Source organism: Simochromis diagramma, unplaced genomic scaffold (assembly GCF_900408965.1).
Source record: "Simochromis diagramma unplaced genomic scaffold, fSimDia1.1 OVJJ01000603.1, whole genome shotgun sequence".
NCBI classification, from domain to species: domain Eukaryota; kingdom Metazoa; phylum Chordata; class Actinopteri; order Cichliformes; family Cichlidae; genus Simochromis; species Simochromis diagramma.
This window is the reverse complement of record NW_024387414.1, coordinates 7,389,331-7,403,613: the sequence shown is the minus strand read 5'-3', so window position 1 is coordinate 7,403,613 and position 14,283 is coordinate 7,389,331. Positions and strand designations below refer to the sequence as shown.

General features: G+C 39.8%; 1 protein-coding gene across 1 annotated transcript; it reads right to left on the bottom strand.

The window, feature by feature from the left end:
- Nucleotides 1-1,180: 1,180 nt before the first annotated feature.
- tars3 (threonyl-tRNA synthetase 3) lies at nucleotides 1,181-14,255 on the bottom strand. The gene is made up of 19 exons (XM_040011233.1): nucleotides 13,917-14,255; nucleotides 13,561-13,647; nucleotides 13,262-13,449; nucleotides 12,948-13,071; nucleotides 12,579-12,703; nucleotides 10,968-11,085; nucleotides 10,825-10,889; nucleotides 10,621-10,699; nucleotides 9,746-9,892; nucleotides 8,427-8,525; nucleotides 5,855-6,021; nucleotides 5,551-5,713; nucleotides 5,251-5,388; nucleotides 4,760-4,837; nucleotides 4,546-4,646; nucleotides 3,973-4,077; nucleotides 3,219-3,291; nucleotides 2,976-3,090; nucleotides 1,181-1,689 (listed from the first exon to the last, which is right to left on the bottom strand). Exons 1-19 carry the CDS (start codon nucleotides 14,238-14,240, stop codon nucleotides 1,541-1,543), a joined length of 2,445 nt encoding a protein of 814 aa, XP_039867167.1. The 5' UTR covers nucleotides 14,241-14,255; the 3' UTR covers nucleotides 1,181-1,540.
- Between the last annotated feature and the right edge of the window lie 28 nt (nucleotides 14,256-14,283).

The following is a 14,283-nucleotide window of genomic DNA, read 5'->3' as shown; positions in this document are numbered from 1 at the left end:
CAGGTTCTTTGGTTATTTAGTTAAAGCTGTGAACATGCAACGGAAATCATATTAAATCTCATATATAAAGTGTTTGATAGAGGACTGCATTAGTTTAATCCTTTACCCATGACAAAATACATTGTGTATTAATGCCATTCCATAAATGCAGGACATTTTCTGCCAACCCATGAATTTGAAAATCTTGAAAAATAATTTGAAAAAGGTCAGTCCTCTTTGAACTGTGTCAATGTGTCCAATTAAAGTGACCCTGTTATGTATATTACCAAAAGCAGACAAATTAATTTCAGGGTTTGCTGCCTTTATCTATACATCTACATTTTATTATTCAAAAGTCTCTGGAATTACACTGCTAGTATCCTTTTCTAAGAAAATACAAATACTCGGACCGATTTGCAGTCCTGTTACCAAACGTATAAAACAAACATTAAAAACATAACATATTATTAAACATCACATTTATATCATAATCTATAAAGAAATCCAGCCATTTTAACTTCAACCTTGTTACTGCATCATACCGATAAAATAAAAACAAGCCTTGAAATAGTTACAGTAATCTTCGAAACTAACTGATCTTGTGACCTTAGTGTAAAACTAGAATAAAACTAAAGCTAAACAGAAATGTGCTATAATAAAAGTTTGAACCTTTCCCATTAAGATTGATGCAGCAAAAACCTTTCCCGTCTTCATCTTGCTACCCCTGGTGCATGTTTTAGAAACAACATTTTGGCTCCGTTCTGTTTTATAAATTCTTAACGTTTTATGGAAATCACCTTTCTGGCGAGTCTATCACATTGTTCTGCATGCTGCGAGTTGTTAGAAAACAGTGAGTAAAACCATGGGTAAAATAAATTTTACCACCTGACACTGGTATGTTCCTGATTTGTTATTACATGCTGTATGAAGAGCTGGCTCAGTCTTGCTTATTACACAATAACAGCTGGAATTCCCATTATTGCCACCTATTAATCTACAGGCTTCATTCCAAAGCAACAGCATGATCAATAGTTATTACTTTGGAACAAATAAACTGATGAAGCATTAAAAAAGTAAAAGAAAATTAACAAAAATGTGAAGACTGTCTCTACAAAATAAACCTATTGTAGTTTGTCATGATATCAAACTACTTAAAGATTAACATCTTCTGTTGTGAAAATAAAGAAACAAAGAACCCACATTTGGAGAATTTTTTTATTATTATTATTCCTGAATTTCCAGGCAGATCTTGGTGAAAATAGATTAGTGTAAAATTCACACAACTTTCATGTCTTCACGTCGCTTCCTTAAGTTATTGAGTAACTTTTCTTGAGATACACTTAGATTTCCTTGACACAATTTCAAACCCACGCTACCTACAAACAGTTTTCCCCCGTTCACTGACGATCACAAGAGCACTGCAGAGTAGTTGTGCAGGCCCAGTCATTACATCCACTTACAGAGTATCAGTTTATTTTGTCTGCACTTTCCCAAAAACCATCTTGTGTCCCTTGTTGCCGTTTCATGTTTGAAGTATTAAAATCCAAGCTGTCTGCCTAGATCAGAACTCCTCTTCTGCATTTTGACAGCGAGACTGTTTGAGCAGGGTCAGGCGTGCCATCACCTCGGACACCGGTAGTTCTCCGTGGACTTTGTTGTCCCTTGTGCGCACATTGACACTGTTAGTCATCTTCTCCTTCTCTCCAACCACTGCCAAGACACAAGACAACAACAACTTTACACGGGCCAAGTTTCACCACACACTCCCACTTTGCGTGCTGAATTTGTCAGCTGTTGGTGGTTAACCAGCTTGGAGGTCTGTTTGGCTTATAATCAATCAATTAAGAATGTTTATTTTGATGACTTTGACAGATTTTCGCTTATTCTCTTCCTTCACTACATCCAAAAGTCTTCTGTGACACACCTCTTTTCTCCTTCCTGTTAGCTCCATATTCAAACACCCTTTGATAATGTATCCACTATCCCTCCTCTGAGAATGTCCAAATCATCTTAACCTTCAATCTTTCACTTTCTTTCCAAACCTTTCAATTTGAGCTGTTCCTTTGTTGTACACATTTCTAATCTTGTCCATCCTGGTCACTCCCACTTGAAATCTTGACTCTACTGCCTCCAGCTTAGCTTCCTCTCCTTTTTTTTTTTTTTTTTTTTTTTTGGGCCACCTATCTCCAAACCACACAAAATGGCCGCTCTCACTAACATCTTGTAAATATATCCTTCCACAAATCACCCCTGACCCTCGACTCCCTCAACTCTGCCAGCACTTTCTTCTTCACTTGTATTATGTATTGTCCATTGCTTTGAATAGTTGACCCCAGATATTTAAACACATCCCCCTTCACTACCTCTACTTTCCTTGCATCTTTACTGTTACAAAGGTCAAACTCCTGCCTGACCTCATTTGATAAAATGTCCATCACCAATAACAACAAGAAGGGCCTCAGAGCTGATTCCTGATGTAATCCCACACTCAATCTTAAACACATCTGTCCTACTCCTACTGCACACCTCACCAAGGTCTCACTGTGCCCATACATGCCCTGCACCTCCCTCACATAAGTCTCTAGTACTGGAACAGTAAAGTTTCAGGTATTTTATTTGAATTCTTATCCATTAAGCAGGATCTGATCATCACAAATTCATTCTGAAGCAAGACTATGACCTCAAGCATACTGACAAAGAACCACTTTTCCTGACCAGAAGAACAATGAGTCCTGCAGCAGATGGCCTGGCCCCCACAGGGCTCAGAACCAACATTACTGATTCAGTTTGGGAAAACATGAAGAGACAGAAGACACTGACACAGCCTAAATCCAAAGAACTGTGGAGAATTTAATTTACTTTGTACTGTGTTAAACTATGTACACATCGTTTTCACTCACTACAAATGTACAAGCATCCTCATTTACCTGTTATAGACCACACCTTTGTACAGTTTGTTACTTAATGATCTAACTTGGGGTTTTATTTTTCCTCACCAAGAATGAAGTTATACTGTGCCAGCTGAGCATTGCGGATTTTCTTGTTTAGAAGGCAGCTGGAGTCCAGATCAGCATCTGCCATAAAACCAGCTTCTGTAAACTGCTTACACACCTGACATGTAGACATTGTATTTGTTAATGTTCAGTACATTTCAAGAACTTTCCATACTTATTGTCATTAACTACTGCATTACAAGAAAGAAATAATCAGAGACTAAGGCCACAATGGGGAAGTCATACCTTCTTTGCGTAATCCTCACAGGATGGGTTGACAGGCACTAACATCACCTGACGTGGAGAGAGCCACAGAGGCCTGGTGGAGGGTGAAACATGGGTATTACAACTTTCACATAGTGAACAGATAGAAACATGACATGATCTGTTTCCTCAACAAAAAGGAGCTAAAATCATGATCTGAGGAGGTAAAAATCATGCCATAGTTGGACAGCTGTTAGTGACAATACAGGTAGAATTTTATAGTAAGCCAAGATGCCTACAATAATTATAAAGACCAAAAACTTATTTCTAAATAAAAGAAAGATCAAAGCAGTGGGTCATAATAGCACTGTATGTTAGTAGTTTTAGTAGGCCCATTGTGCTTATTGCCATCTCTATTTTGAACTCTAGTAAAATAGCTTTGCATAACTAAAATTGGGCTAAATTGGGCTTCATGAGAACCCCTTTAGATCATCATTTGCCTGAAATAAGCAGTTTTAGCTCCTTTGCCTCTTTTTTAGACAGCTTTCTCCAGATTGGCCCAATCTCACAAATAGCTGGTTTGAACATCAGGTAGGTGGGGCTTCTGGTCTTACAGCCAGATGTGTGCCTGGGATCACCACAGGACAACTGAATGCTTGAAGACTGAACTGCTGGCTCACCAGGACTGCCATTTAAAATTTTAACCTTGTTTAATATGAGCATCCACTATTGTGACAGAAAGTACCAAAAATAATGGGTGTTGAATACAAAAGTAACCAGAAAAACAACACATTACCATTTCCCTGCATAGTTCTCTGTCAGAATGGCAATCATCCTTTCCACTGAGCCTAAAATGGCACGATGGATAATGACTGGTCTGGATTTGTCATCCCCATCTTTTCTGTAATTGTAGCAAAAGAAACAAAAAAATAAAAACACTTATGTTAAATATGGTTGAATAAAAACATTTTTGATGTATTGTTATATACACACTGACTTAGCAGCTCAAACTGGTTTTAACGTCAAGCACTCTTTTATTATTAACCCTGCAATCATTCTCATACCTTCCCATTGTCTTTCCATAGACAATACTTTTCTGACACAGACGTCTATACAACTATAAACACCATTTATCCATGCACTGCCTGCTGTCTATTGCTGCACAGCACGTGTATAATTTTCCCCATGGTGCGTATATTAATTGAAGTTCCCTGTGAGTCTATAGCCTGCCACCTGCACACTGAGTTCAGATTTGCATACAGCAGCACAGGCTGAGACATCTTATCCAGGAGGGGCTTAATGCGTAATCCTTGGCGCTGTAAAGCACACAGACTCAGCAGTGTGTCAATATTTTTATTAGGTGACTCACCCTACAAAGGTCAGATTGAAGCGGATGGGCAGCTGGAAGTCCAGCTGAATGGTTGCACACTGGTGGTAACGTCCAATAGCATCTTTGATCTTAATGTCAATCTGCAATAGCACAGAAAGAATTATACTTCTTTCCAGACCACAGAAGGAGATTCAAACTGAGCCAGTGTTTGGAAGGAGTTTAAAAAAATGAAATAAAAAGATTCATTCAGAACCTTGGGTCCATAAAAAGCACCGTCACCAGGGTTCAGTCTCCATGGCTCTCCAAACTCATTCAGGCTGTTTTCCAATTGCTGTCAAGTATGAGGTAGAGGTTAGCATGTACTTTAAACAATACAAGGCAATTACTGTAAATCACGGCAAGTAGAACTACAGTAAAGTCCATACTTGGGTATAGAGTTCAGTTTTAATTGGTGCTCTTATGCAATTTATAGCTGGACACTTGAAGGAATCAAGCCAAGAAAATGAGTAATTCTTTTATTGACAACACACCACCCACAGACAATCATGAAACTTCACAGATTTGACACTACTACTGCATAATTACATGGCAGGAGACCGATACTATCATCCAGAGTAGTTCTGTGTCAACATGAGCTTTTATTTGCTTAAATCTCTGCCATCCCTTTAGATTTATAATTCAGTAGTTGGATTTCCTTTTTTCACACGATTAACTACTTAAACTGTGACTCATGACACAGTTTACCTTCTCAGCTTGATTCCACACAGCAATGTCACCCAAATACTTGTCTGGGCGAGTGGAGAGGTGAAGCTGGAATGAGAATCCAAATACATCGTAAACACAGCGGAGGAAGTCCAGACAGCCCTTCATCTCTGACTCGATCTGTTTGAAAAAAATATATATATATATACACACATATGACTCAGCATTTAGGAAATGACTCATAATAAGCAGGTACATGTTTTTAAAAATATGTTTTTCACATCTTGTTAGAAGCAAAAAACATCCCACAGAAATGTTAAAAACTATTGATGATGTTGTGACCTGATCCATTGTGCAGAAAATGTGAGCGTCATCTTGCTGGAAACGGCGCACTCTGGTCAGCCCGGTTAGTGTTCCTGACAACTCGTTTCTGTGTAGGACCCCAAAATCTGCCAGCCTCAGCGGAAGCTCTCGCCATGAGCGAGGCCTGTGGCTGAACATCAGACTGCAGGAAAACCAAATTAAATTACTTATATGCATGAAGTAGTGTGTGTGATTTTGATATACAAATCTGAGAAGGAAAATAAAAAAAAAAAAATAAAAAAAAAAAAATACAATATTTATTTCCTGAGAGCTCTACATTTACCAGTGCCCGGGGCAGTTCATTGGCTTCAGAGCAAATATGTCATCTTCCACGGAGAAGGAGAACATATTTTCACTGTAGTGCTGCCAGTGGCCAGATGTCTCCCACAGTTTGCTGTTATAAATGTTGGGGGAGGCTACTTCCTGAAAGCCTCTTCTCCAGTACTCATCCTAGAAAAACAACAAACCACATTGGCTAAACACACCATTTAGGCTGCACAGGTACTCAACTGAATCATGACTTCTGGCATGCAACCTTAAGCTGCAACAATGGAAATCACATTGTGTGGGCTGTATTTATCCATTTGTTGCCATTAAGCAAAACATTTAACAGGCTGTTGAGCTGTTTAGCAGCCAACAGTACAAAGACACTAACTGGAAAAATTTCTGTCAATGTGCAAAACTGTGAATACCAAAAAGGAAGTTGCTGAAAAAGAAAATGCTTGCTCACTCCGCTTTCCTAGTATTATTTACCAGAAAATGGAGAATTTCAAAACCTGGAAATAAATGAGTGCATGTACTGAAATACTCATGACACTTCAGTCAAAGTCAGCACTTGTTGTCTATGAATATGAGCTGGGTTCCCTGCAAAGTAACTTCTGACTATTAAATGTTTTGGTGAGATCTTGGAAAGGGAAATGCATAGCATGCTGGTATAATTTTCTCTGCAGTTTTAACAGATATAAGTGATGTGATAATGATCTTACACCCTGTCTGTGCAATGTATGAGTTTGTCTTGGCATGGCTTGGTTTGGGGGTGTGTGCTGCGAAAGTCTTCAAGATGTTAGCATGTCTTTCCAAATACACCACAGAGACAAGTTCCTGTAGAGTCAGTGAACTTGTCTGAGCAGTTGAAGTTACGCTGAAATCTGAAGACTGAACTTTAAAGACCTTTTGAGAACTTCCAAATGTAGAGAATCTGCAGCTTCACAAGTACTATGAATTTTCCTACTTTGACAACATGTGCAGAGAGGACTGGATACAGCTATTATCTTCAACTAAATGTACAACCCCAATTCCAAAATGTTGGGAAGCTGTGTAAAATTTAAACAAAACCCAACTATCTGTATGGTAGTACAATGTAGAAACTGAGAAAACGTACCACTTTCAAAAAAAATACTGTCTCATTTTGAATTTGATGGTATCAACATGCCTCAGTCCCTTGCATACAGAGAAGTCTCCAGACTAACAGACTCAATCTTCTGATATTATGCGCTGCAGATTAGATACTCAAAGTCTTTGCAATTTGTTGTTGGAGAAAATCATTTTGAAATTGTTTACTTCTGAGGAACTCTGTTGCTCCAAGATTCTCTTACTGTTGTCAGTTAACTAGTTGCAAAATATTCACCCAGCTCTTTTTTTTGACCACTTTGTTTTCCCACCTTTTGACACTTGTTGCTTAAATTTAAATTGAGCAAATATTTTTCATGAAATAGTAAGAGGTCTCAATTTAACAATTGGATATGTCGTCAATGATATATTGTGAATACAATACGGGCTTGCAAAAGACTGTATTCTATTTTTATTTGCATTTCACACAGCTTCCCAAAATGTTCAGAATTTAAGAGTTTATGTACCATTCAGTTTGACCTATATTTAGGTAAGAGGGCCTTCATAAGGACCAAGCCACATTTCAGATTATGCACAGGGGTCAGGGTCCAACCAAAGTTTTCTGAAGCTCTGAGGTATTGATGAACAAAGCTTTTCACTTGGTGTTACTGTTAGAGAATTGTGGATAAATATGATTGTCATTGTGCAAGATGATTAGATCGTTAACAGGACGATTAGATCTTTAGCATGAATGCTGACTTCTGTTTCCTACACAGACAGACATACACATATCACATCACATGCTCATAGACACACATCAGATGTTCTCTTTTGCAGACACACATGACACATGTTCACATGTGAGTGTTTTATCTGTTGCATGATTAATGAGATGTTTGTGTGATCACAGAGTTAATAAAAGGCTGCAGGGGAGGCTGGCTCTTTGGAGTTGTTTGGGACCAGGTGAGGAGCTTGCAGCTCCAAGACCCTGGTCCAATCCGCTCCCCTTGCAAGTTAAAATGGATTGAGCTCTGTCTTGCTTTGTTCACAGGAATAAGTCTCTAAACCAGCGGGGCCTGCGAAGTGCAGACCTAACAGTTATGCTACTTATTTTTGAGCTTCTGTGATTGGAAAAGCCACAGCGAGTGGTCTGCAAGCCATTGAGAAGGCAATCACGATTGCTACTCTGAAAATGCAAAGCACAGTCCTCATGGACTGTAAAATGTTTGTAAGGGTTTCTGTGGTTCAGTAAAGTCCTACCAACCAAAACTTTACTGAGACAAACGATCCTAAAAGTCGACTCAGTGTAATATGAAAACACAATGTATATATGAATACTCTGGATCTGAGGCATACAATTATACACAAACAGTAATGATCCAAGCATTGACCTTAAACACTGCTTCACATCTACTGAGCTTGTAATACTGATATTCAGTTAATATTATCTGAATGTTCCCATAACATTTTCTCAAAATGATAAAGATATTGGAGATAAAAATAAGCATTTTAGCTGTATCTCCTACCCTGATGAATTCTGTCAGTGTGTGGTAGATGTAAGCTCCCCGTGGCATGAAGAAACAACTGCCTGGGCTGAGATCATGGAAGAAGAAGAGCTCTTGGTCCTGTGAAGCAGACAATTTTAAAAATGATTTCATATCATCATTATCTGCAGGTACAGCCAGGAATAAACTCCATGCACAGCAGACCATCTGTCAGTGAATGACTGCCCACAACCTAACAAGAGAACAGAATAAACTTTTATCAAAAAGACTTAAGACACAATTTAATCACTATGGTAAGCACTGTTAAATCCAATTGAATAAATATTGTATTAATGACAATAAACTTTGCACTTTCCTTTGAAAAGAGGCTGTGAGATTTCAGTTTCTTGGCACTTACTTCTAGAAAGACCCCAATTACAGACCAATTTAAAATTCAAATCATGCAAGGGATTAAAGGCTTGGAATCTTTTCTTATGAAAAGACACACAGATACACACCCTCATCTCTATGTGTGCCAAAACATAATTGAAGAGTTTTGTTAAATCAACACATTAAGACCAGCTACTGCATTACAAGAATAGACTGTAGTAAGAGATTTAAAATGTACTGGGTCCATGCTGAACTGACCAAATAAAAAAAACAAAAAATAAAAAAAAGGGGGGGGGGGTCAAATTAGAAAAATGCCACCGAACACCGTTTTTAAACACAACATGTCACTTTTGCCGCCTCCCTCCAACTGGCTTTGACAACCTTATAGCTTGTGTTTAATATGGAAACTGCGTTGTAATAAGTGCTGATTGAGGTGTTGCCGTCTGTGTCTCCCATGCTGGGTAACCAGCTGGGGCGCTCTGATGACTCACTCACACTTGTTCTGAATGTGCCAATGTGAGGAAACACAGTGCCCTCAGCTGGTACATAGCAGCAACAGGCGATCTGGTTTTCAAGTGAAAAACCTCACATTCGATCAGTCTTGTATGGCACTGAAAATATAGAGAAGCTGAGAAATCGGTTTGGCAATGAGTTCTGCTTGCTGGATTACATAACAAGAGAACTCTTCTTCAACCTCTCAAATAAATGCATTTCATTTCCCAGTTGTTGTGTGCATGTTCACAGTTAATGGTTGTAGTGTTGGTCCAGGTTTGTTTCAGTGTTTTGACACGTCTATAGAACCACCAAAACAAACTAGTGAGGAAAAACTTCTACAAAAACCTCAAAGTGGATCTGTTTGCCATCATATTACATAATTACAAATTAAATTGCACTTAGTACTGGGTTTAGGATTTGGTTTTAGGCCTGAGTCAACTAGGCATGCTAAAACACTACTGCCTACAATGACTCACTTTTCCAATCTTGCGATGGTCTCTGTTCTTGGCCTCCTCCTGAAAACGTTCCCATTCCTTCAACATCTTTGAGTCTGGGAAGGATATCCCATAGAGCCTCTGCAGAGTCTCCATGTCAGAGCGTCCCTCCCAGTAGGTGGAAGAGTTCTGATGACAGAATTGAAAATGCTTTTTGACTCAGTTTGTTAGGTGCTTAAGCCTATGACAACATTTTGAAAAATCCCTAAAGTTTGCATACAAGTAATCCCTCCAAATCTTTGGTGTCAGACAGGATTTTTTCCTACTTTGCACCTAAATGGTGCATTCCATATTCCCAGTTTGAATTTGATTCTCAAGCGCCCTCTCAAGTCCAATTTCCTACTCAGAAAGTCAGAGCAGACTCAGCAGCCCAGAGCTATCAAGCCAAGATGGCAGGACTGACCATAAAGGGTAGTAAAACTTTTAATCTATACTGTCACTGTTATTTATTTGTGAGTTACCCAGAGCATTGATCAGGTTCTATCTACGAATGTGCAGCAGCATTGTGCTGCATTGCTCTACCTTACTAAGAACCAAAACAAATCTTGATTTTCCTCGCTTTTTTCTGGAATCCGCTAACAAGTTCTGACATCCCAGTTCCAAGGTATCTGGAACACAGCATCAGTGTGATGCTGTAGAGAGGGTGTATTCTTGCTATAGTCATCTTGGGCATAAAGATTTTGCTGTTAAAACCTTCTGTTTTTGAGAAACTGAATTAGATGAAAACGGGCTTAAAGGGAAAGGCTTGTTTGCTTACAGTGGTTGATCTCAGACAATCTCAGATCTTATTTTTAACTGTGAATCATGTAAAGATACTCTACTAGAGTCCAAGAACAAAAATATGCAGTTGGAAATACCTTGTAGATCTTCATGGCCTTGATCTTGCCTGTATGTCTGACATGTGGACCTCTGCACAGGTCAATCAAGGGTCCACATCTATCAAAGAATTGTGACTTAAAACAGTTAGCATTACAAGAAAATAAAACTTTAAAAATAATAACAGTAACACAGTGGACATTTCAAAAACACAGCAGTTCAAGTAAAAAAAATAAACATCTTACCTATAGACTGTAGTAGTTGGGGTGGTGACTTTCTCATTGAGAATGCGGCATTTAAATTTGTTGTACTGGAAGATGGAAACGGTTGGGGTTAGTAAGATATATAAGTCTAAGCAGAAGACACCAGTCTTACCTCTTTCACTCACCTTAAACATTTTTAGTAGTGTCTCCTTGCTGACTTCAAGTCTCTCAAAGGGCTGTTTTTCCTTCACCACAGCTTTACATAAAGCTTCCAGGTCCCCAAACTCCATGCTGGACACACCCCTGGAAACAGCAAACATATTAAAAAGGACTCTAGGGAAAGGGACAGCCAACTGGCACAGTAATCTGGATGACATGTGGGTCAAAATCAAAACCCAAGAAGTAGAAACCATCACAGCTCATATCAAGTCAGTAGATGGGAAAATTAAGTTCATCTGGGAAGATACAAAGGACTCCTCGATGTGCACATTGAGGAGAATGCATTGAGGAGTGCAGCATTGATGTTTACCAGAAACCCACCTCTGGAACATAAACTTTGAGTAATCAGGACCCTGCAACACCAGGCAGAAAACGTTTCCTCTAAGCCAGAAGGGAAAATGAAGGAACACACACACACACACACACACACACACACACACACACACACACACACACACACACACACACACACACACACACACACACACACATGTAAAGAAACCTCTTAAAACATGTGGTTATCCCAACTGGTTTTTCATCAAATAGGCAAAGATGCACAGTAAACAAAGGCAGACATCAACTATGGAGAAACAGAAACAACATTGTCATCCATTATGTAGCAGGTTTATCAGACAGGCTCATGAGAATCTTCTCCAAGCACAACATCCCAGTTTACTTCAGACACAGCCACACACTCAGACAAAAACAGGTTCATCCCAAGGACAAGACACCCCAACACATACTAAACAACATAGTGTATACTGGTATGCTGTGCAGTGCAGCAAGGAGTGCTCAGACCTCTACATTGGAGAAACCAAACAGCCACTCTATAAACCCATGGCACAACAAGAAGAGCCACCTCAACAGGACAAGACTCAGCTGTACATCTGCATCTGAAGGATAAAGATCACTCCTTTGAGGATGCCAATGTTTTCATTTTGGACAAAGACAGATTATGTAAAAGAGGAGTGAAAGAAGCCATCTATGTCCACTGTGAACAACCATCCTTGAACAAAGGGGGTGGCTTATGACACCAACCGTCTGCAACCTATAATCCAGTTTTGAGATCCCTTCCCAGACGCCCACTCACATCTTGTGTCAATTGATCTCAATAAGTCACATGATAGGGTGAGGCAAGGTCTCGCAGTGGTTTCACCTACAACCTCTGCTGATAATGACCCACACCTTGGCTCATGTGATTAGGCACATGATCAATACTGGGCCAACAATCCTCTTAAGGGACAACTCCCAATAGCGCTTAAAATCTGGAACTCTCCACCAACTGGTCTTAGAACTGAAGCAGCTTCTCAGGTGAGAGGTGAAACGTCTTCAAGAAAGTCAAAGAAGTCTAGCCGCTTTTCATTTCAAGCTCCTTAGATTAAGGGACTCAAGGTTAGTCAAGTCTGACATGAGGATGCTGTGGACCACCAGTCTATAATAAAAATCTCAAATGCATACACATGAATAATGATGATTATTGGCATGATTAATGCCAAAATGCCATACCAGAACATTCAAACTCAAATACAAAAAAAATGTATGGAAATATTGAGCTATTAATGGCAATACTTGCTCACTTTTGTCCATCCAGGAACATGTCGTAGTAGAAACCGTTTTCTATGGGAGGTCCATAACATAAACAACCCCCATAAAAGCGCTCCATTGCCTCCCCCAGGATGTGAGCACTGGAATGCCAATACACCTAGGGATTAAATAACATTAACATTCTTGTGAGAAAAAAAAAAGTAGTTACAGTAACTCAGTGTATGTTTATGGATGCCCTCATAAGTTTGTTTTGTACAATACTGAAAATATTTAAGAATAAAATTCATTGAATGATATCAGAAACTGATTTGCAGTGCATTTATGTTGTGTCCCACCAAATTCTGTATACACAAACAATATTAAAAAATTATTGACAACTTTAAAGGTTTAAGAGTACTCACAGCCTGAGCGTCCTCATTGTCAAAGCGCAAGATCTCAAGTGAGCAGGCCTGCTCAAGAGGCCTGTCCAGATCCCACAGTTCCCCATTTACCCGAGAAATCACAGCATTGTCAGCAAGACCCTGACTGAAAGACAAATGCAAATCTGTGTCAGTGGTTTATCTCATTATGATAAAGCATGAGAATTAAGAATATTTGCAGAAAAAAAGCATAAAGAACACAGAGGCAACATTCTCTGTTGTTATTATTAGTAAATACCCACATTAAGTAACACAATTATTAGCTGATTATTAGTGATGAAATCAGTGGTACTAACCTGATATTACAGGCCAGCTGATATGGAGTAGTGACCCAAGCTTTGCCCTCCACCTTTCTCCCATCTGGGAGCTCCACTGTAATGGGCTTACTGTCTGCAGCTTTTTTTGACTGCAGGGCATCGCTCTCTCTCTTTAGTTCCTCATAAAGACTGAGACGCTCTGCAATGTATTCAGGCCAGGGACTCAGCTGAAGCAGATATATAAAATAAAATAAAAACAATCGAAGTCAAGAAATTGTCCACACTTTGGTATCAGCGTTTGGATGAACAGGATAACTTGCAGGTCCTGTGATCAGCACCTCTTTCATGCCTCCATCTCCTTGCACCTTGTCGTGTTTCTTCTCTTTCTTGTTCCCATCACCTGTTTTTGTTCTCACAGTTGCCACCTGTTAATCAGAAAAGAGTGTGCTTCTTCAAACCTGCAATGTCCTCTTATCACGATTTCTGCCAAGCCACATTATCAGCCTATTCACCGCTTAAAGAGTGCAAACACATGGGCTTGACTAGGGTTGCTATTTCTGGAAAAGGGGGTAGCATAGCTTGCCATTTCACGGGACAGAGGCCCGCTACTCATAACGATACAGGACTACTACGGCTCACAGCTTACTCATATTACAAAAAAAACGATTTAAACTACACCGGTCTGTATAATTACCTTGTTATTGTCAGCTCGGTTGTTTGTCTGCTGAGGTTTGGTGGTATTTTTCTGCGGAGCTTTGTCACACTTGGCTCCTTGTTGCCTCTTGCCCCGCGCCTCCTCCAGCTCCAACTCCGCCTGAAGACCCCGCCGGAGGTGCAGCAGCCGATACCTGAGCTTCTCATTCTCCGTCCGCAGGTTCTCCAGCTCCGGAGAGACCACCGCGAGACCGGCGGCGTCTAGACCTTGACCCAGTCCATCCCGGAGCGTGGATATTTCCCTGGTGAGGAGCAAAATTTGCTCCTCCTGGGCGGCCAAACGTGCAGCCAAGCACTCCGCCATCTTTAAATGACCACCAATGACAGCTGACTTCCGCTGAGCTTTT